The 23,058-nt window shown below is 37.0% G+C and overlaps 1 protein-coding gene across 2 annotated transcripts in view; it reads left to right on the forward strand.

Moving 5' to 3' along the window:
* The window catches only part of RCOR1 (REST corepressor 1), a 129,778-nt gene that overhangs the window by 56,019 nt on the left and 50,701 nt on the right, over positions 1-23,058 (forward strand). For both annotated transcript variants that reach the window (XM_070514352.1, XM_070514353.1), the window contains exon 3: positions 16,575-16,658. In XM_070514352.1, coding sequence (XP_070370453.1) covers positions 16,575-16,658 — 84 coding nt within the window. The remainder of the gene's footprint in view (positions 1-16,574; positions 16,659-23,058) is intronic.

Raw genomic sequence — 23,058 nt, forward strand, 5'->3', positions numbered from 1 at the left:
AAAGCCAATAATAATAATTACTCCCAATAATAATTGAGTCTTACTTACAAAGCCGTTCGTTTTTCCACAACAGCATGTGTCTTTATGTAAAGCATTAATGATATGAGACTGAGCTGTGATAGAGGATGTCTCCAGTGTATGGGGATATTGAGGAGGGGTGGGCTGCTAACCTGAACTGGGAGAGCTAGAGCGGACTTTCCAAAGGTGATGATTCTTGGGCCGTCTTGAAAGGTTAGTAGGAGTTAGCTGATGGGAAAAGATAAAGGGGGGACATTGCAATGAGAAGGAATGATAAGAGGAAAGACGTGGGAAAGTAAAAAGGCACAGTAATGGAATTACCATGTGAGGGATAGATGAATTGTGAGAGTGGGACATAAGGTTAGAAAGATAGGCTGGACCGGATCATGTGGAGCCTTGGAATGCCATGGTTTTTATTCTAAAGAAAATGGGGGAGCTATGGAAGGATTCTTTTTCAAAATAAGCCTTTTATTTTAGGATAGTTTTAGATTTACAGAAGTTACAAAGATGGTACAGGGAGGTCCCATAATACTCCACACTGTTTCCCCTCTTATTAGTGTCTTACATTAGTATGGTACATTTGTTGCAGTTACTGAATCAATATTGATTCAGTATTATTACCTGAAGTCCATACTTTATTCAGATTTCTTTAGTTTTCTACTTAATGTTCTTTTTCTGTTCCAGGATTCCATCAAAGATACCATAGTACATTTAGTTGCCATGTCTCATTAAGCTTTTCTTGGCTGTGACAGTTTCTTAGGACTTTCTTGTTTTTGATGTCTTTAGGAGTTTTCAGGAGTACTAGTCAGGAATTTGTATTGTTCCGGAATGTTCCTCAGTTGGGACTTGTCTGATGTTTTTCTTAATGATTAGACTGAGGATTTTGAGAGGAAGACCACAGAGGTAAAGTGCCATTCTCATGACATCTTATCAAGGGTACGTGGTATCATCATGACTTATCATTGTTGATGTCAGATTTCATCATCTGACTGAGGTAGTATTTGTCTTTCTCCACTGTAAAGTTAATCCCGCCCCCCACCCCATACTGTCCTCTTACTGGATGTCCTCATACACCCCATACTGTCCTGTAGGAAGTCACTATGCACAGTTCACACTTAAGGAGTGGACAGTTGTGATCTATCTTTATGGAAGGATTTTAACCATGGGAAGTGGTTTGATCTAAAATGTGATTCAGAAAGATTGCTCTAGCCAGAGTGGAGACACTTGGGTCTTGGTTAGCCCGGAACCCTTAAGACAAGGCAAGAAAAGATGAAGGCCTAAACTAAAGGCAGTGGCAGTGGGGTTGGAGAGAGAGTGACTGACTTGAGAAAAGTGGAGGAGGTGTAATTGAGGGGTTCAGTGGGTTGGATTTGGGGGTCTGGTAGGAGATGGAGGAGGAGGAGTCCGAGATGACTTGCAGGGATCTAGCTGGGTGTTGGTGACTGTAATCAAGGGCACGTGCCATCAATGTGACTCAGCACTGTTGGTGTTGACTTTCATCACTGGCTGAGGTAGGGTTTGTCAGATTTCTCATCAGGTTTGGGAGAACTTGCATGGAGTTTCACTTTTTGAGGGCTTTAGAACGTTCCTGTGTTTATTGTAGATTTTAATTCCAGAGAGCTGGTAATTGAAAATTATTTTTCCAGCTTAAACTTTTAGCATTAAAGAGGAAGAACCTAGAGAGGAGAGAGAGCCAGACAAAGAAGTATATAATTTGATTGTAGGAAGATCAAGTATTTAAATGCCAAAGTGACTTCTGACTTCATTTGATAGAGGACAAACTGTTGTCATTTAGAGTTCTTAAGCCTTTTAACTTGTGTTAAAATACTTAATGGGATAATAGTGTGAGGAGGGAAAATGTAATTTGTACTCTAGCTTTTGATCTGTCCTCATACTTCTGATAATTTATGGTGTCTCAAAAATCTAGGCACTGTGTATAATGGTTAACCTAGTGGGCCCTGGAATCTGCTGTTCATAGGTGTGATCTTGGGCAAGTTACTTCATCTCTCTATACCTTGATTCTCTCATCTGTAAAATGAGGATAGTGACAGTACCTACCTTATAGGGTTGTTAGGAAGATTAAATGAGCTAATGCATGTAAAACTGCACAGTCTGTTAGATAGTAAGCATATATGTTAGTTATAACAATAGAAATAATATTGCTGTCCAGATTGATTTACATTTCTTTCTGAATGCCCAAAATCAGAAGCCAGAAATTTTAGAGTCACACAATGACTTTTGGTCCCTGATTTTATGGATGATTTTATGAATGCTTAGCTTCTCAGGATGTAGTGAAAGTATGAGGGGGCCAGTTACTACTTTGAGAAGTAAGAATTTACCAATTTTTAAAGCTTTATTCCTTTATTACTTTCTTGATTCCTACTGATGAGTAATCTATCCTATTCTATATTTGGAATTCCAAGTGTTTTTTTTTTATGTAGGTATTAGATAGTGACAGTGACAGCCATAGGGAGGTAAAATTTAACTTTTAAAGCAAGCATAACAACCACCTTCTTTATGAGAGCTAATTGGAAATTAAGGTGGTTTGATACTTTGGCAATATGGGAATATTAGTGTGGACATAATGACCCTATAGTGGTCTGTCTAGGGTTATAATTTTTTTTTTATCTTTTTTTTTATTGATTTATTGATAGGTTACAATCTTGTGAAATTTCAGTTGTACATTAATGTTTGTCAGTCATGTTGTAGGTGCACCACTTCATCCTTTGTGCCCACCCCCCACCCCACCTTTCCCCTGGTATCCACTAAACTGTTCTTAGTCCCTAATTTTAAATTCCTCATATGAGTGGAGTCATACACAGATTATCCTTCTCTTGCTGGCTTATTTCACTTAACATAATTCTCTCAAGGTCCATCCATGTTATTGCAAATGGAATGATTGTGTTCTGTTTTGCAGCTGAGTAGTATTCCATTGTATATATGTACCACATCTTCTTTATCCATTCGTCTGTTGCTGGACACTTAGGTTGCTTCCACGTCTTGGCTATTGTAAACAGTGCTGCAATAAACATTGGGGTGCATAGGACTTTTGGGATTGCTGACTTCAAGCTCTTTGGATAAATACCCAGTAGTGGGATGGCTGGATCGTATGGTAGTTCTATTTTTAATTTTTTGAGGAATCTCCTTACTGTTTTCCATAGTGGCTGCACCAGTTTGCATTCCCACCAGCAGTGTATGAGGGTTCCTTTTTCTCCGCAACCTCTCCAACATTTGTTGCTATTAGTTTTAGATATTTTTGTCATTCTAAGAGGTGTAAGGTGATATCTTAGTGTAGTTTTGATTTGCATTTCCCTGATGATTAGCGATGATAAGCATCTTTTCATGTGCCTGTTGGGCATCCATATATCTTCTTTGGAGAAATGTCTGTTCATGTCTCCAGCCCATTTTTTGATTGGGTTGTTTGATGTTTTGTTGTTGAGTTGTGAGAGTTCTTTATATATTATGGATATTAAGCCTTTGTCAGATATATGACTTGCAAATATTTTTCCCAGTTAGTGGGTTGTTTTTTTGTTTCAATCCTGTTTTCGTTTGCCTTGAAGAAGCTCTTTAATCTGATGAAGTCCCATTTGTTTATTCTTTCTATTGTTTCCCTTCTCTGAGAAGGCATGGTGTCCGAAAAGATCCTTTTAATACTGATGTCAAAGAGTGTACTGCCTACGTTTTCTTCCAGAAGCCTTATGGTTTCAGGTCTCACCTTTAGGTCTTTGATCCATTTTGAGTTTATTTTGGTGAGTGGTGAAAAAGAATGTTCAATTTTCATTCTTTTACATGTAGCTTTCCAGTTTTCCCAGCACCATTTGTTGAAAAGACTTTCTTTTCTCCATTGTATGCCCTCAGCTCCTTTGTCAAAGATAAGCTGTCCATAGATGTGTGGTTTTATTTCTGGCCTTTCAATTCTGTTCCATTGATCTGTGCACCTGTTTTTGTACCAGTACCATGCTGTTTTGATTACTGTAGCTTTGTAGTATGTTTTGAAGTCAGGGATTGTGATGCCTCCCATTTTGTTCTTTTTTTCTCAGGATTGCTTTTGAAATTCGGGGTCTTTTGTTGCCCCATATAAATTTTAGGATTCTTTGTTCTAATTCTGTAAAGAATGTCATTGGGATTCTGATTGGGATAGCGTTGAATCTGTAGATTGCTTTAGGTAGAACGGACATTTTAACTATGTTTATTCTTCCAATCCATGTACATGGAATGTCTTTCCATCTCCTTATGTCGTCATCCAATTCTCTCAGAAAGGCCTTGTAATTTTCATTATATAGGTCCTTCACTTCCTTAGTTAAATTTACCCCAAGGTATTTTATTCTTTTTGTTGCAATTGTGAATGGTATTGTATTCTTGAGTTCTTTTTCTGTTGGTTCATTACTGGAGTATAGAAATGCTACTGATTTACGCAAATTGATTTTATACCCTGCAACTTTGCTGTAGTTGTTGATTACTTCTAACAGTTTTCCAATGGATTCTTTGGGGTTTTCTATATATAAGATCATGTTGTCTGCAAACAGCGAGAGTTTCACTTCTTCCCTCCCTATTTGGATTCCTTTTATTCCTTTTTCTTGCCTGATTGCTCTGGCCAGGACCTCCAGTACTATGTTAAATAAGAGTGGTGATAGAGGGCATCCTTGTCTCGTTCCTGTTTTCAGGGGGATGCCGTTCAGTTTTTGTCCATTGAGTATGATGTTGGCTATGGGTTTGTCGTATATGGCCTTTATTATGTTGAGGTAGTTTCCTTCTATGCCCATTTTGTTCAGAGTTTTTATCATAAATCGCTGTTGGATCTTGTCAAATGCCTTCTCTGCATCTATTGAGATGATCATGTGGTTTTTATTCCTCAGTTTGTTGATGTGGTGTATCACGTTGATTGATTTGCAGATGTTGAACCATCCCTGTGTCCCTGGTATGAATCCCACCTGATCCTGATGTATGATCCTTTTGATGAATTGCTGAATTCTGGTGGCCAAAATTTTGTTTAGAATTTTTGCATCTATGTTCATCAGTGATATTGGCCTGTAGTTCTCTTTTTTCGTGGCATCCTTGTCAGGTTTTGGTATCAGCGTGATGTTGGCCTCATAGAATGTGTTAGGAAGTGTTCCACCTTCCCTAATTTTTTGGAATAGCTGGAAAAGGATAGGTATTAAATCCTCTCTGAAAGTTTGGTAGAATTCCCCAGGAAAGCCATCTGGTCCTGGGGTTTTATTCTTTGGGATGTTTTTGATTGCTGTTTCAATCTCTTTCCTTCTGATTGGTCTGTTCAAATTGTCTGCCTCTTCTTGAGTGAGCTTTGGGAGATTGTAGGAGTCCAAGAATTTATCCATTTCCTCTAGGTTATCCATTCTGTTGGCATATAGTTTTTTGTAGTATTCTCTTATAATCTGTTGTATTTCTGCAGAGTCTGTTGTTATTTCTCCTCTTTCATTTCTGATTTTGTTTATTTGAGCTTTCTCCCTTTTTTTCTTTGTAAGTCTGGCTAGTGGTTTGTCAATTTTATTTATCTTCTCAAAAAACCAGCTCTTTGTCTCATTGATCCTTTCTACTGCCTTTTTCGTTTCAATAGTATTTATTTCTGCTCTGATTTTTATTATTTCTCTCCTTCTGCTGACTTTGGGCTTCATTTGTTCTTTTTTCTCTAGTTCAGTTAGGTGTGCTTTAAGGTTGCTTATTTGGGATTTTTCTTGTTTGTTAAGATGTGCCTGTATTGCGATGAATTTTCCTCTTAATACAGCTTTTGCTGTATCCCATATGAATTGGTATGGTATGCTATCATTTTCATTTGTTTCCAGGTATTTTTTTATTTCTTCTTTAATTTCTTCAATGATCCATTGCTTGTTCAGTAGTGTGTTGTGTAGTCTCCACATCTTTGTGCCTTTCTCAGCTTTTTTCTTGTAATTAATTTCTAGCCTTATAGCACTATGATCTGAGAAGATGCTTGTTATTATTTCAATTTTTTTAAATTTGTAGAGGCTTGCCTTGTTTCCCAACATATGGTCTATCCTAGAGAATGTTCCATATGCACTTAAGAAGAATGTGTATTCGGCGCTTTCAGGGTGGAGTGATCTATATATGTCTATTAAGTCCAATTGTTTTAGTTTTTTGTTTAGCTCCACTATTTCCTTGTTCATTTTCTATCTGGATGATCTGTCCATTGATGTGAGTGGGGTGTTGAGGTCCCCTACTATTATTGTGTTCTTTTTAACATCTTCCTTTAGGTCTGTTAATAGTTGCTTTATGAATCTTGGTGCTCCTGTGTTGGGTGCATAAATATTTATAAGCGTTATTTCTTATTGATGAAGTGTCCCTTTGATCATTGTATATTGTCCCTCTGTGTCTCTCTTTACCTGTCTTATTTTGAAATCCACTTGGTCTGATATGAGAATTGCAACACCTGCCTTTTTTTTCCTTGCTATTTGCTTGAAGTATTGTCCTCCACCCCTTCACCCTGAGTCTGTGTTTGTCCTTGGAGCTGAGGTGTGTTTCCTGGAGGCAACAAATTGTTGGATCGTGTTCTTTAATCCATTTTGCCACTCTGTGTCTTTTTATTGGAGAGTTCAATCCGTTCACATTGAGAGTGATTATTGATGCATGTGGACTTAATGCTGTTAATCTGTCGCTCATTATCTTGTTTTCTTGCATTTCTTTTCCTGTTTGCTTTAGACTACCCATTTAATACTGCAATTTCTTATGCTGGGTTTCTTAGATTTTTCCTTATTTATGATTTGTGACTCTGTTCTGTACTTTATTTTAGTGTCTACCTTGAAATTTGTATTTAGAATCTCGTGTATAATATAGTCTATTCTCTGGTGGTCTCTTACCTACTTGACCAATTCTGATTTAGACCCTTTGCTCTTCCTCTCCTAAATAATTATTTTCATTTTTTATTCCAACTCGTCTTATTAATTTGTAGTTAGAGTGCTAAGATCGTCCTTGTTTTGGTAGTTTCCTTACTTTTACCCTAATGCTATAATTGAATATTTGCTATCCTGTTCTGGTTCTGTCCATCGGTCTCCCTAGTCTGTGGATTGTGTCCCCTTTCTCCCTTTTTTCTGTTTTCAGGTATGAGAGCCTTCTTGAGGATTTCTTGTAATGGAGGGCTTTTAGTTACAAATTCCCTTAGCTTTTGTTTGTCTGGAAAAGATTTAATTTCTCCCTCATATCTGAAGGAAATTCTTGTTGGATAGAGTATTCTTGGCTGAAGATTTTTATCCTTTAAAGCTTTGACTATGTCACTCCATTCTCTCCTAGCTTGTAGGGTTTCTGTAGAGAAATCCGCTGACAGTCTGATAGGGGCTCCTTTATAGGTTATTCTCTTTTTTTTTCCTTACTTCTCTGAGTATTCTCTCCTTATCTTTCCTATTTGCCAACTTTACTACTATGTGCCTTGCAGTAGGTCTTTTTACATTGACAAATCTAGGAGATCTAAAACCCTCCTCTACACACATTTCTCCGTTGATTTCTAGATTTGGGAAGTTCTCTTCAATAATTTCGTTAAGCACACTTTCTGCTCCATTTTCCTTTTCCGTATTCTCGGGAATTCCTATGATCCTATGTTCTTACTCCTCATTGAATCCATTATCTCTCGGAGATTTTCCTCATTTTTTTTAGTTCTTAGTTCTCTTTCTTCCTCTGTCTGGCGCCATTCAGCCTGTCTATCTTCGATTATGCTAATTTTCTCCTCTATGTTGTCTACACGGGCATTCAGGGAATCCGTATTCTGTTTTATCTGGTCCATTGTGTTTTTCATCTCAAGTAATTCTGTTTGATTCTTCTTTATGATTTCAATCTCTTTTGTGAAGTAACTCCAGAGCTCGGCTTGTTTCTCTGTCTTTCTCTCTACCTTATTGAGTTTTTTTATTATAGCTGCTCTGAATTCATTATCACTTAGTTTACCTAATTCCAAGTCCTCTGGACTTAATTCTGTGTTTTTTATTGTTTTCCTTCTGGTCTGGGGCTTTTATAAATTGCTGGATGGTAGAGAAGCAGTTTTTTCGCATGGTGGTAGAATTCAGTTGCAGTTACAGCCTGTCGCCACTAGATAGGGGTCAAGAGCCGTGTGTTATGAGCTCTCCGCCTTGGGGCAAGATGGCTGGGCCCACTGGCTTTGCCGGGGGGGAGGGGCTGTTACACGCGCCGGTCTGGGTTCAGATCAGTTCTGTTCTCTGGTCTCCCAAGGCCCTTGATTTATAGGGTCCCCGCGGACGGAAGGTTTCTCCCCCGTCAGCGGGTCTCCACTGAATCAGCAGCAGGAGTCCTGGATGATCCCCCGGTCGCGCGGCCCCTCCCCCACCCCTTCTGGACCCACGCCTCAGCGATTGCAGACTCTAGGGGAGGGAGCGATGTTCTCTCCTACCGTTCCAGCGCCTCCGAAGGTGTAAGGAAGGTTTATGATCTCCGCCTTCTTGGTATTGTAGGTCTCTAACGAGCTGGCGTTATGTTTATTCTCTTAAATTCAGTTCTTCCAATCTTTTGTTGTATTTTGGAGGGGAGAGAATCCCGGGTCAGCTCACCCCACCATTTTGCTCCGCCCAAGTCCTCTACCTATTGTAGTTTTTTAAATATCTCCTTTTAGGTTTGTTAATAGTTTCTTCATGAACTTTGGTGCTTCTCTCTTGGGTGCATAGATATTTATAAGTGTTATTTCTTCTTGATGGAATGTCCCTTTGATCAGTATATACTGCTCCTTTTTGTCTCTCTTTGCTTGTCTTATCTTGAAGTCTACTTTGTCTGATATAAGTATTGCAACACCTGCTTTCTTTTGTTTGCCATTAGCTGGGAGTATCATTTTCTATCCCTTCACTCTTAGCCTGTGTTCGTCATTCGAGCTGAGATGTGTTTCCTGGAGGCAGCATATTGTTGGGTCTTGTTCTTTAATCCATCTCACCACTCTGTGTCTTTTTATTGGAGAATTCAATCCATTTACGTTTAGGGTGATTATCAATATCTGAGGGCTTAATGCTGCCGTTTTATCACTTGTTTTCTGGTTCTCCTGCATTTCCGTTGTTTCTCGTCCTGTGTATTTTGGTCTGCCAGTCGAGTTATGTAGTTTTTAATGTTGTGTTTCTTTGTTTTCTCCTTATTTATTGTGTGTCTCTTCTGCTTTTTTGTTTTGTGGTTGCCATCAGGTTTGTATTCAAAATCTCGTGGATAAGATAGTCTGTTTTCTGATGGCCTCTTATTTCCTTAGATCAAAGCAATTCAGTCCCTTTCCCCTTCCCCTCCTAAGATGTTTTTCTCACATCTTATTCCATCTTGTGTTATGAGTTTGTGGTTGAAACAACAAGGTTATCTTTGTTTCTAATGTTTTCCTTCTTTTTGTCTTTAATGCTATACTTGAGTATTTGTTGTCCTGCTCTGACTCTACTTATTTATGTCCTTACTCTGTGCTTTGTAACCCCTTTCTCCCCCTTTTGTCCCCCCAGGTATGAGAACCTTCCTGAGGATTTCTTGTAGTGGGGATCTTGTAGCTATGACCTCCCTTAGCTTATATTTGTCTGGGAAAGTTTTTATTTCTCCATCATATCTGAAGGATATTTTCACTGGGTAGAGTATTCTTTGCTGAAAGTTTTTGTCCTTCAAAGATTTGAATATGTCATTCCATTCTCTCCTAGCCTGTAAGATTTCTGCAGAGAAATCTGCTGAAAGCCTGAATGGGGTTCCTTGTAAGTTTTCTTCTTCTGCCCTGCTGCTTTTAGTATTCTTTCTTTGTCATTCACTTTTGCCAGTTTTACTACTATATGCCTTCCAGTACGTCTTTTTACATTGACATATTTAGGAGATCTGATAGCCTCTTCCATATGGATTTCCATCTCCTTTCCTAGGTTTGGGAAGTTCTCTGCTAGTATTTCTTTGAACATGCTTTCTGCTGCAGTCTCCTTTTCTTCTCCTTCTTGAATACCTATAACTCTTATGTTGCATTTCCTAATTGAGTCGGATATTTCTTGGAGACTGTCTTCATTTCTTTTTAGTTTTAGTTCTCCTCCTCTATGTGGAGCATTTCAACATGTTAGTCTTTGATTATGCTGATATGCTCCTCTATGATGTCTGCTTGAGCATTCAGGGAATCCATATTTTGTTTTATTTCTTCCATTGTATCTTTCATCTCTAATATTTCTGATTCATTCTTCTTTATATTTTCAATCTCTTTTGTGAAATAGCTTCTGAACTTGTTGATTGTTACTCTACGTTCTCTTTTACCTTGTTGAGTTTTTTGCTGATACCTATTTTGAATTCCTTGTCATTTAGATACATATTTCTGTGTCCTCGGGACTGATTTCTGACTACTTGTTGTTTTCTCTCTGGTCTGGAGATCTAATATAATATTTGATATCACTAGATGGAGTGACTGTTTTTTTTGCATCCTGGTGTTATTTGGTTGTGGTTACGACCTGTTGCCACTGGGTGGGGGTCAAGAACCGCATATTCTGAGCCCTCTGCCTTCAGCCAAGTTCCCAGGTGCTGGAGCCTTTGCTGGGTTGGTAGGGGGAGGGTTGCTTTCTCCTGCATGCTCTTGGGGTTTTCTCCTTCTGGTCTCACTATCTGCTCTCGTAGGGTGTTGGCTTGATAAGGTCACCCCCTGTGAAAGGTTTTACCCCAGTACAGGACTTCCCTCTAGGCTGCAAGGGCCCTGGGGGATCCTTGATAGTCCTTCGAAGGAATGTCTTCTCCCCCGTTCCTTCCATGTAGGAGGCCTCTCTTGTCCCATATCACAGTCTTTAGGGGAGGGAGCAAAGTTTTCTCTTACTCTGTTCCACCTCCTCCGAGGGGGGCTCCAGCCTCTCCATCCTCCATCATATGGCTGTGTGGGTCTCTCTGACATTTTTTGTGTTGTGTTTGGATGTCTTCTGTCGGAGTATGAATGACCTTTTTGTTGTATGTTGGGGAGAGATTACTGGGAAAGCTTACTCTGCCATGATCCTGATGTTACTCTCATGTTTCTATCTTAAAGATTTGCTAGGGGAGGGACTTCCAGACTTTTACAAATCTGTAGTCATAGTTTATACATGTACTTAATGAAACAATATGTTGGTGTTTCTGTTCTTATTCTTTCTTCAAAAAATGCTGGTTAGGACCCAATAAATTAACCTTAGTAGGTCTAACCTGCACTTTGAAAAACATTGCTATTGTATATGTGTTATACCTAGAAATGGATTGCTGGGTTGCAGGGTATCCATACTTCAACTTTAGTTATAGTTGTACGAATGTGCATTCCCACTAGTAGTATGAATTCTCTTTCGTCTTCCCCTTAATGGCAGTTGGTAATTTCACTTTCCTTGTAATCCTTCTACTTACTTCCAGGTGGGTCTGGGTTTATTTTTTAAGGTTTTTTGTTTGTTTGTTTGTTTTGAGGAAGATTAGTCCTGAGCTAGTATCTGCCACCAATCCTCCTCTTCTCGCTGAGGAAGACTGGCCCTGAGCTAACATCCATGCCCATCTTCCTCTACTTTATATGCGGGACACCTGCCACAGCATGGCTTGTCAAGTGGTGCCATGTCCACACCTGGGATCTGCACTGGCAAACCCCAGGCTGCCAAAGCGGAACGTGCTCACTTAACCACTGTGCCACCAGGCCGGCCCCTATTTTTTAAGTTTTTTAATGCTTGGTAATTGACTTTAAGCAGGGAGAGCAGCCTCAGAGTTAGCACATTCAGCAGACGTCAGCATCTATCCAGAAATGAATGACATTGCTTTGTTTTCGTTGTGTTTGTATTCTTCAGTTTGCATACAGCAAAAAGGACCAGTTTTTGGTGTATGTATTTGTGAGTGTCAAGACCTGTATGGTTTCATATATCCACCACTACAATTGGGATACAGAACAGTTCTATCTCCTCAAAAAATTACCTCATACAATTCTTAGCCTTCCTCCCACTCCTAACCCCTGGAACATTGATCTGTTTCCTATCGTTAGAGTTTTGCCTGTTCCAGAAGGTTGTATAAATGGAGTCATACCATATTGAACCTTTTGAGACTGACTTCTTTGAATATAAGTCTTTTGAGATATGGCCATGTTGCTGCATGTATCAATAGTTCATTTGTTTTTATTGCTGTGCGGTATTCCGTTGTATGGATGCACCACAGTTGGTTTGTTTTCCATTTACTCCTTGAAGGACTTGTGTGTGTGTATATATGTGTGCGTGTGCATGTGTGTCCCAGTTTTTGGCAGTTGTGAATAAAACTGCTGTAAATAATTGTGTGCCAGTTTTATTGTGAACATATGTTAATTCTATAGGGTATGTGTACAGCTAAGAGTAGGATTGTTGGGTCAGTCATTTGTTAAATATAATTATATCTTTATAGCAGCTGTGAAACTTCCCTGAATGGCTTTATCATTTTGTATTTTACCCCAAGCGCTATATGAAAGTTTCAGTTCCTCTTTATTCTTGTCAATACTTGATATTGCCCATTTCTTTTATTTTAGACATTCTAATATGTATATATTGATTTACCGTCATGGCTTTAATTTGCCTTTCTCTAATGGCTAATGATATTGAGCATCTTTTCTGTGCTTATATGCCATCTGTATATCTTCTTTGGTGAAGTGGTTCAGATCTTTTGCCCACTTTTTAAAAATTGGATTATTATTGTTGAGTCTTTGAAGTTCTTTATATATTCTGGATATGAATCCTTTGTCAGACGTGTGATTTGCAAATGTTTCCTTACAGTCTACAGTGTCTCTTAACAGTGTTTTTTGCAGAGAAAAGTTTTAAAATTTTGATGAAGCTCAATTTACCATTTTTAACTTTTATAAATTGTGCTTTTGGTGTCATATCTAAGAACTGTTTTTCATAAACCAAGTTCATGAAGATTTTCTCATTTTTTTCCTAAAACTTTTGGGTTTTACTTTTACATCTGAGATCCAGTTTGAATTAAATTTTTATAAGATGTGAGATATAGGTCAAGGTTCTTTTTTTTTCTTGTTTCTTTTTTTGGCATATGGGGATCAATTTTTAAAATACCCTTTGTTGAGAAGAGTACCTTTTCTCCATTGAATTGCTTTTGCACCTTTGTTACAAATCACTTGACCATATTTATATGGGTCTATTTCTGGAGTGTCTTCTGTTTCATCGATCTGTGTGTCTGTCCTTTTGCCAATACCACACTGTCTTGAATACGGCACCTTTATATAGTAAGTCTTAAAATAGAATGATATGAGTCTTCCAAATTTGACCTGGCCATTCCAGCCCCATTTGCAGTCCCTTTTGTCTATTTATATCAGTATGAACTCACAGATTGTTATTTTATTACATTTTTTTATTTTGAAATTATTTTATTGTCATTTACTTTGTTGCTCAAATTGTTCCAGATTGGCCAATGGGAGATAGATCTTATCATTCTTTGAAGACTTTCTTACCTTCTGGCATAACAAGATATTCTGGGGTCCTCTTGCCCATTTCCTGTCCTAGCCTGGAATCAACCATTTTTCCAAGGAGGCCTAGTTTCTTTTATTGGAGAATGGTATTTAGAAACCAAGATCTGGGAGCTGTATGTGCTCATCGTTGCTGGATTGTCATTGCCTCAAGGCCCTCTCAGTGGACCGAGCTGGGAAATAAATGTATGTACGTATGTATGCATATACGTCTACATTTCTATTTATCTTGAAAACTGTGAGTTCATACTGTTACCATTAATTCTTATCCAGCACCACAGAATTCCTTCTAGCACCCCCCTTTCTGTATCTGTAACTCTTTCACTCAGCATAATTATTTAGAGATTCAGTCATGTTGTGTGCTTAAATAGTTTGTTCCTTTTTATTATTGTTTTATTCCATTGTATGGGTATACCACAATCTTAGGAAATTGCCAGACTTTTCTCCTAAGGTGATAGTGCCATTTTACATTCCCACCAGTAGCGTATGAAAATTCTAGTTCCTCTACATTATCACCAAACTTTGGTATTGTCAATCTTTTTAATTTTATGCTTTGTAATAGGTATGTTGTGATATCTTGCATGGTTTTAATTTGCCTTTCCCTAATGACTAATGGCTTTTAATATCTTTCCATATGCTTATTTGCTTTCCTTATACTTTCTTTGGTGGCATGTTTATTCAGATCTTTTTAACAGTGGGTTATTTCTTAGGTGAGTTTTGAAAGTTCTCTATATATTCTGGATACAAGGCTTTATCAGATATATGATTAGTAATTATTTTCTCTAAGTCTCTGTCTTGGCTTTTCACTTCCTTAGTAGTGTTATTTGAAGAACAGAAGGTGTTATTTTGGATGAAGTCCAATTAATACTTTTTTTTTTTAATGGATTGTGCTTTTGGTGTTCTATCTAAGATCTTCTTTCTCAGCCTAAGGTAAAAAAGATTTTCTCATGTTTTTTTCCTAGAAATTCTATGATTTTTGGTTTAACATTTTTGTCATCAATTTTTAATTAATTTTTGTATATGGTGTGAGGTATGGATCCAAGTTAATTTTTAAAAAATGTGTATTTGTTCTGGCATGATTCGTTGAAAAGATTATTTTTCTCCCTTGAAGAAAGTCACTCAATCCTGTATTTGTAGTTCTGTTTTTGGATTCCGTTCTATTCTATTTATTTCTCTGCCAATACCATATTCTTGATTACTGAATCTTTGTAATTAGTTTTGATTCAGGTAGTGTGTCTTCCAATTTTGTTCTTTTTCAAAGTTGTTTTTGCTATTTTAGATACTTTATTTTTCTGTATGAATCTTAGAATGTTTGTCCATTCCTACAAAAAAGCGTGCTTGAATTTTTATTGGAATTGCATTGAATCTATAGAGCGGTTTGGGGAGAATGAGAATCCTTTATTAGTTACGTTGAGTCTTTGGATCCAGATACTTGGTATGTCTCTCCATTTACTTAGATCTTCTTTAGTTTCTCTCAGAAACGTTTTATAGTTTTCAGTGTATATGTCTTATCAGATTCCTAAGTATTTCAAGTTTGTTGGTGCTATTAAAAGAGGTATTCTTTAATTTCAATTTTTGATTAATTGCTAGTGTACGGAAATACAGTTGGTTTTTTACATTGGTCTTGTTTCCTGCAACTTTACTAAACTCGTTTATTCTAGCAACTTTTTGTCAATTCTCTAGATTTTTCTACACAGATGATCATGTTGTCTGTGAATAAAGATAGTTTTAATTCTGCCTTTTCAATGTTGATTCCTTTTATTTCTGTTTTAACTTTTGATTTTTATTTGAAATACAGCAAGTCTGTATTCTGTGTAGGGTCCCTCCCCACAGACATCTTTGTTGACTTTATTTTATCTTTAGATTATATGTAGCATTAACATTGTTCTAAAAGGACTATATAAAGTGTATACTCAAAGGTAGTCCCTCCCATCTCATGTGTCATAGTCCTGTCTCCCTGTGCTTTACACTCTGTTCCCACCCACCACCTTAATTCAGCCTTTAATCTTGTCTGATTCATAGTATTCATGCTTTGGGTCTTTCTCTCCCACCATTCCCTCACTTTTCTTTAAAGTAGCTGCCCCACAGATTTTACCAAAAGTGTAGAAATTCTTCCTTTATGAAACCTAGAGCACATTGATAGACAAAATTAAATAAAAGGTTAGAGATCTGGCAGTTTCATAAAAGCAGGAATTCTTAAGCCAGGCTGTATGAGTTTTCAAAAAGTGTGTTTATATTAGAGTGTGTATGTTTATATTTAGTTGAAATGTTTTTCTGGAGAGTGGAGTCCATAACTTTCATCATGTTTTCAGAGGAATTTATTTAAAGAAAAAAAAGGTAAGAATGCCTTTAGAATGAATGAGTTTGGACCTACCCAATATAAAGGCCTCTTGTCTCTTGAGTCTTTTGTATCTTTTGAAGATAACATTTTAAATGTCTCTGTTGTAATATTTGACTGTTGCTTGTGGTTAATCCAGTTATACATGTCGCTCAGCACTTGGGCTTGTAAACCTTTCCGCCTACTGTTTTGTATCATAGGTTTTTAAGAATTTGAATGCACTTTAGAAGTTTCCTTTCAGGTTAAATCTTTTTAATGTTAGTCTTTAATAAAGTTAAAAGAATCTCTGGATTCCTGTTGTCAAGTCACTATAAAGTTACTCTGGCAGAGAAAGGTAAGGGTATTCAAAGCACACATGGAGAATTCATATTTTACAAGAACTTTTGACCAACTTGCCACGTGTGGCTTCCTTTTTAGATGTCCCATGTCTGAAAGCAGAGCACCATAATATATAGTGCTTAAATCCTTGGGCAGTGTAGCCGTTCTGCCTGAGTTCACTTCTGACTGTGCCTTCTACTCACCGAATGTCCTGTTTAGTTTCCTTACCTAGCGAATGAGAATAATAATTATACCTACCTCATGTGTACCCATTTGTTAAATAAATAAAGGTAAAGCAGAAAAAGACTTAGAAGTAGGAATGTTTCCACAGACTTGAGAGCCTCCTCCCCCTCGGCCTCCCCCTGTGATGGTAAGTGTGTGGGTTCCATTGGGGCAGATTTCAGTACAGAGTAGGTGATGTCATCCTGTTCCCAGGTTTAAAAGGCCAGAGTGGTGATGTTAGTTGTTGCTTGTTATATCTGTTAAAGTATAATAAGAATTTTCTCTTTTATTTCTGTCAAGCCAAACTAGCAAGACGCAGTCAAGAACGAGACAATCTTGGCATGCTGGTCTGGTCACCTAATCAGAATCTATCGGAAGCAAAACGTAAGTTTTAGAGCACCTTTATTTCCCACCTTTCTTATTTTGCAAAGTTTTAAAGTCACCTTTGTAGCTAAAAGTCCCCACATATATTACATTCCTGTTACATTTTTAAAATAATTTGAAAGTGTATATTTCTTTACTGTGGCCTTTCATAGTGATTTACAGGTTCCTAACCTTTGGTTTCATAATCTACTTTTTAACAAATGCTGTACAACCTAATACTGGAGCAGCTAGGGGGAAAGGCTCACAGTGGAGAGAAAATTACAAGGCACTGTATAATTCCTTCAGCTGAGAATTAATGTATTTATAAACATGAAGAGTTGAACAAATTTCTAATTTGAAGGATTACAAAGGACAAATGTGTATTATTGGAAATAGGCTTTATATTTGAAGACTTCAGCCTAGCTAGAAGTAAAACTTTTGAATTGGCTGTTGGTTTTATATGTTTAGAATTTTGTCAGAATAAATATTCTGAGCTATCTAGGATTTTCTTTTAGGGGACTGGGGGTCCTATATCTTTTAGTAATATTAATTGTATTTTCAGAGTTTACTTTTTCAACTTTTTCCCCTCTGCTCAAAGAATACCATGCAAGAATAACTTTATATCTGATATATTACTGTAAGTCTTTGCTATTTGCAAAGTTTTTGTTTTCTTCATAACTTAAAGGAGAGAGGAGAAACTAAATCCCCTTTTTGTTAATTTTCAGTAGGAGTCCATGGATGGGATTTATGGGGACTTGTGAACTTGCAAATGACATGCAAAGTATTTGATATATGTTTGTTTTTATGGAGAAAAGGCCATTGGATTTTCAGAGGGCTCTTTGACAAAAATAGGGTAAGAATCAATGTTCTAAAAAGTAGTAAGGCTTAGAAAACCATCAGTGGTAAATGTTCATCAGGAAACTCTGAAATTGTGAATAAAGGCTGGAACTCTTAGGCTTTGATCAGGATTTCCCAAATTGTGGTTTGCAGTATTAAAATAGATGTTAACAAGTCTCTATGGCCAAATAAGTGTGAGAGATGGTGCATATTAAACATCCTCCTCTTGTTTAGTCCACATCTGTGTTAGTATATCTCAGGTGCGCAAAGATCTCTTATGATAAAGAAACATGTTTAATTTTGACTGAGAAGGAACTCTTTTTTTTTTTTTTTTGTACACTACCCTCCATAGAAGACCGGAAATTAAACTCCTCTTAGCAGTGCAAAATTTAGCAATAATAAAATAATCAGTCTAATCTGATTTTAAGAGTATCTTAATTTTGCCTGCATCAGGCTGCTGCTTGATGAGTTTATAATGGAAAGCAGAACTGCAGAAGGAAGTGTAATGGCATTTCTGATGCCTTTATTGTGCTGGGGAAGACCTTTTAAGTATTTCCTGTTTGTGTTTTTTTTTCTCCTTTGAGCGCTTGCAGTAACTTTCAAAAGCGATTTATTCCATTTTTGAACATGTTGTTCTTTCTAACAGAGAGCTGGCAGTCTGCCTCCCTGTACTTTTTTAAGCTTCGTTTTCCTGTACTCTGCTAAATAAGTTGACTTCCGTATGAGTCTTTTAGGTGCTCAGTCATCCTGCCTCCGTTACTGTCCCAGTCGAAGTTAAACTTGCCTCGTTGCTGCAAGTGTTTTTCAGATGATTGGATTTCCGGGTTTCTTTTCATCTCTTGCCTTCCTGGGTATGTTCTCGGTGGTTGCAATGGCCATCTTAAATAATGGTGCCCAGAACGGAATGTGAAGGACGGTGAGCATTTGTTGAGCCTCTGTGGCACGCACTGTAGTAAAATGTCCCCCGTGCTTCTGTGTCATTCAGTCCTCACAGCAACCCAAGAGGAAAGCTGTGTCCCCATTTTACGGATGGCGCTAAGTGGTGGAGCCAGTGGTAGGATCCGGGTTGCTGACTCTTCCTCTGGTCGCGCTCTCAGCAGATGTCTCAGGTTGAGTTCATCAAGTCTCAGTCCTCTCTTCGTTTCAGCCACCTTTCTTCTCTTATTATAGTTCAAGATTATATTGGTACTTTTTGCTGTTCTGTTACCTGTTGGCATCTTTGGAATCAGAATTTAATTTTAATATTGTTTCATTTTTCCTAGACAGAGAAGAAAAGAGCAGAATATGAAAAGCTAATACACTTTTAAACAATGGTATCACCTAAAATAAATTTGCAATTTTGATGTAAGCCCTGCCAGTATTCGTTAAAACTTTAAACTTTTAAAACCAATCTAAAAGTAGCATTTATATATTCTTGGAAGTTCAGAAGACACAGAAACATATAAAGAAACAACTCGCCCATTATTTCATTACCCAGAGATAACTGCTGGGATATTTTTCATCCTTTGTTTTTCTCCTCTGTGCATATTTATATAAGTGAGATAATGGTATTTCTATATATGTGAGTGTGTATGTGTCTTGTGTATTGTCTTCCTGAACATTTACTTAAGCATTTCTCACATTGTTAGACCCCCTTGTAAACATTTTAAATAGCTGTGTAATACTCTATCATATGGCTATATCAGTGTTTTTAACCATTCTTCTATTGAAAATTTAGGTTTTTTCTAATTTATTGCTATTGTAAAAGAAGATTGTAGTGAAAAACTAAATCATAAGGTTTGTCCTCTTTTTCTATTTATTTTTTGTTATGTTTTTAGTATTTTCTTAAGATATATCCCTAGGAGTAGAATTGTGGGTTGATGAGAATGTTTAATTGTTCAAGAACAGGATGTGAACACAGTGTGGTTCCTTGATGTGAGTGAGGTTCCTCTTAGGAGATGCTCATTTGTGGAGCTTTGGGAATCATACTCCTTGAGTAGTAGTGTAATCACAGTTAGCCCTTAAAATGTAATTGTAGTGTTAATGCAAACAAGTATACACAATCTGTTCTCTTTGCCATCTATCATTGCCCCCTCAACTCCTCTCCCCACAAGTATATAGGCAAAAAAGAAGTCTTTTCTATTTTCCTTTCTTCTTTATTTTGAAAGAATGTGGAAATCTTGGTTGTCCAACAATGATTCTGACTTTACGTGGAAATAGATTTGGAACATACATAGATTTCTAGCAGATATCCATCCCCATGTGTAAGCGTGTCTATAGATCCCTGGCTTTTCCAGTGTTGGTTTCTTCCCTCTCAAGTAGCTGCTTAGAGCTCTGCCTCTTAGAGTTATGGCAAGTTTACAAAATTATTTTGTCGTTATAAAAATAAATGATGTGGAAATTTCAAACAATACAGAATGTGTAATGTAGACAAAGTCCTCTCGTCATCACTTTTTTTTACAATGTATGTGCTTTTTCTAATATTTTTATACATATTAATATATAAATTTTTACCATAAAATATGAGTTCAGCAATTTGCTTTTAACAGTATCTCTGGGACTTTGTTCTATCCCAATACATTTACAATTGCCTACTTTTTAACTAACAAGTATGGGTGTACTATAATTTAGTCTTTTTTTTTTTCAAACAAAATTCCCTATCAATGGCTCTTTGAAATCGTTTAGTTCTTTTTTTTTTTTTTTAACTCGCTTTTAAAAAGCTGGAGTGAACATTTTTATATCTTTAGGATAAATCCCTAGGAATAGAGTTCCTAGGTCAAGGAGCAAATATAATATTTCTCCTTCTCCTTTTTTTTTAAAAACATAGAATTAATTTTTAGAGAAGTTTTAGGTTCACAGTCAAATGGAGCAGAAAGTACAGAGATTTTCTGTATACCCCTGCCCCTGCCCATCCTCCCCTCACTGTGGACATTCCTCATCAGAGTGACATTTGTTAGAATCAGTGAACCTGCACTGATACATTATTATCATCCAGAGTCCATAGTTTACATTAGGGTTCACTCTTCTGTTGTACATTTTATAGGTTTTGACAAACGTATAATAACATGTATCCACCATTGTAGTATCATACAGAATAATTTTCCTGCCCTAAAAAGTCCTCTGTGCTCTATTTATACACCCCTCCCAACCTCCTAACTCTTGGCAATCATTCTTTTTACTGTCTCCATAATTTTGCCTTTTCCAGAATGTTGTATAGTCGGAATCATACAGTATGTAGCTTTTTCAGATTGGCTTCTTTGACTTAGTAATAATATATATTTGAGGTTCCTCCATGTGTTTTCATGGTTTGATAGCCCATTTTCTTTTTATTGCAAATAATATTTCATTGTCTGAATGTACCACAGTTTGGTTATTCATTCACCAACTGAAGGACATGTTGGTTGCTTCCAAGTTTTGTCAATTATGAATAAAGCTGCTATAAACATCTGTGTGCAGGTTTTTGTGTGGACATAAGTTTTCGACTCCTTTGGGTGGATACTGGGGAGTGGGATTGCTGGAACATATGGTAAGAGTATGTTTAGTTTTGTAAGAAATTGCGAAACTGTCTTCTGAAGTGGCTATACCATTTTACATTTCTACCAGCAGTGAATGAGAGTTCCTGTTGCTCCACATCCTTGCCAGTATTTGGTGTTGTCAGTATTTTGGATTTTGGCCACTGAAAGAGGTATATAGCTTATTTTCTTTCAAACTAAAAAATAATACACACAGTAAGACCTGAAACCATAAGACTTCTAGAAGAAAATATAGGCAGTACACTCTTTGACATCAGTTGTAAAAGGATCTTTTCAGACACCATATCTTCTTGGACAAGGGAAACAATAGAAAGAATAAACAAGTGGGACTTCATCAGACTAAAGAGCTTCTACAAGACAAGGGAAAACAGGATTGGAACAGAAAGACAATTCGCCAACTGGGAAAAAAATATTTGCAAATCATATATCTGACATAGAGTTAATCTCCATAATATATAAAGAACTCACATGACTCAACAACAAAAAATCAAACAACCCCATCAGAAAATGGGCAGGGAATATGAACAGACATTTCTCCAAAGAAGATATACAGATAGCCAGTAGGCACATGAAAAGATGCTCATCATCACTAATCATCAGGGAAATGCAAATCAAAACTACACTAAGATATCACCTTACACCCATTAGAATGCCTATAGTAACCAAGACAAAAAATAACAAATGTTGGAGAGAATGTGGAGAAAATGGAACCCTCATATGCTGCTGGTGGGAATGCAAACTGATGCAGCCACTATGGGAAACAGTACGGAGATTTCTCAAAACATTAAAAATAGAAATACCATATGACCAGCCATTCCACTATTGGGTATATCTATCCAAAGAACCTGAAATCAGCAATTCAGAAAGACTTATGCACCCCTATGTTCATTGCAGCATTACTCACAATAGCCAAGAGTGGAAGCAGCCTAAGTGCCCATCGACTGATGATTGGATAAAGAAGATGTGGTATATATATACACTATATACAATATATATACAATAGAATACTACTCAGCCATAAAAAATGACAAAATTGTCCCATTCACAACAACATGGATGGACCTTGAGGGAATTATGTTAAGTGAAATAAGCCAGATAGAGAAAGACAAACACCATATGATTTCACTCATATGTGGAAGATAAACACACATGGACAAAGAGAACAGATCAATGGTTACCAGGGGGTGGGGGGTGGGAACAAATGTTGAAGGGGCGTACCTGTAAGATTACTGACAAATAGTACTGTACAACTGAAATTTCACAGTGTTGTAAACTATTATAACCTCAATTAAAAAAAATACATATTAAATAAAGTAAAATAGTGAAAAATATCCTATGTCTCTCAAGGTAACCACTGTTATGTTAATTTTCTGGGTCTGTTAATCCCTATAAACTTATCTTGTTTTTTCTAAATGCTAATGTAATATGAGTGTTTCATAGTTTAAGCATTTCTAAACAGTGCAGCAGAGAACATCATTGAGTTGGGGTTGCTAGGTCAAATGATACATACATTTTAAATTTTATAGATTTTTTTTTCATTTTTCTTCTAAAGAGTTGTATGAGTGTGCCTATTTTCCAAAACCTCCCTAGCACTGGGTATATTAATTCTTTTCTTTAGAAATTTTTTAAAATTGTTTTTAATTGTGGTAAGATATACACAACATAAAAGTTACCATCTTAACCATTTTTAAGTGTACAAATCAGTGGTATTTAGTACATTCACACTGCTGTCCAACCATTCTCCAGAGCTCATTTCATCTTGCAAAACTGAAACTCTGTACCCATTAAACAACAACTCTGCATTTTCCCCTCCCCCAGCCCCTGGCAACCGCCATTCCATTTTCTGATTCAATGAATTTGACGACGCTGGGTACTTCATATAAATGGGATCATGCAGTATTTGTTTTTTTTGTGACTGACATTTCCCTTGACATAATGTCCTCAAGATTCATCCACGTTGTAACATGCGTCACAATTTCCTTCATTTTTATGGCAGAAATATCCTATTGTATAGATATGTCACATTTTGTCTATCCAGTTATCCATCAGTGGACACTTGGATTGTTTCCGCA

The sequence above is a fragment of the Equus asinus genome, chromosome 7 (genome assembly GCF_041296235.1).
Source record: "Equus asinus isolate D_3611 breed Donkey chromosome 7, EquAss-T2T_v2, whole genome shotgun sequence".
Lineage (NCBI taxonomy): Eukaryota > Metazoa > Chordata > Mammalia > Perissodactyla > Equidae > Equus > Equus asinus.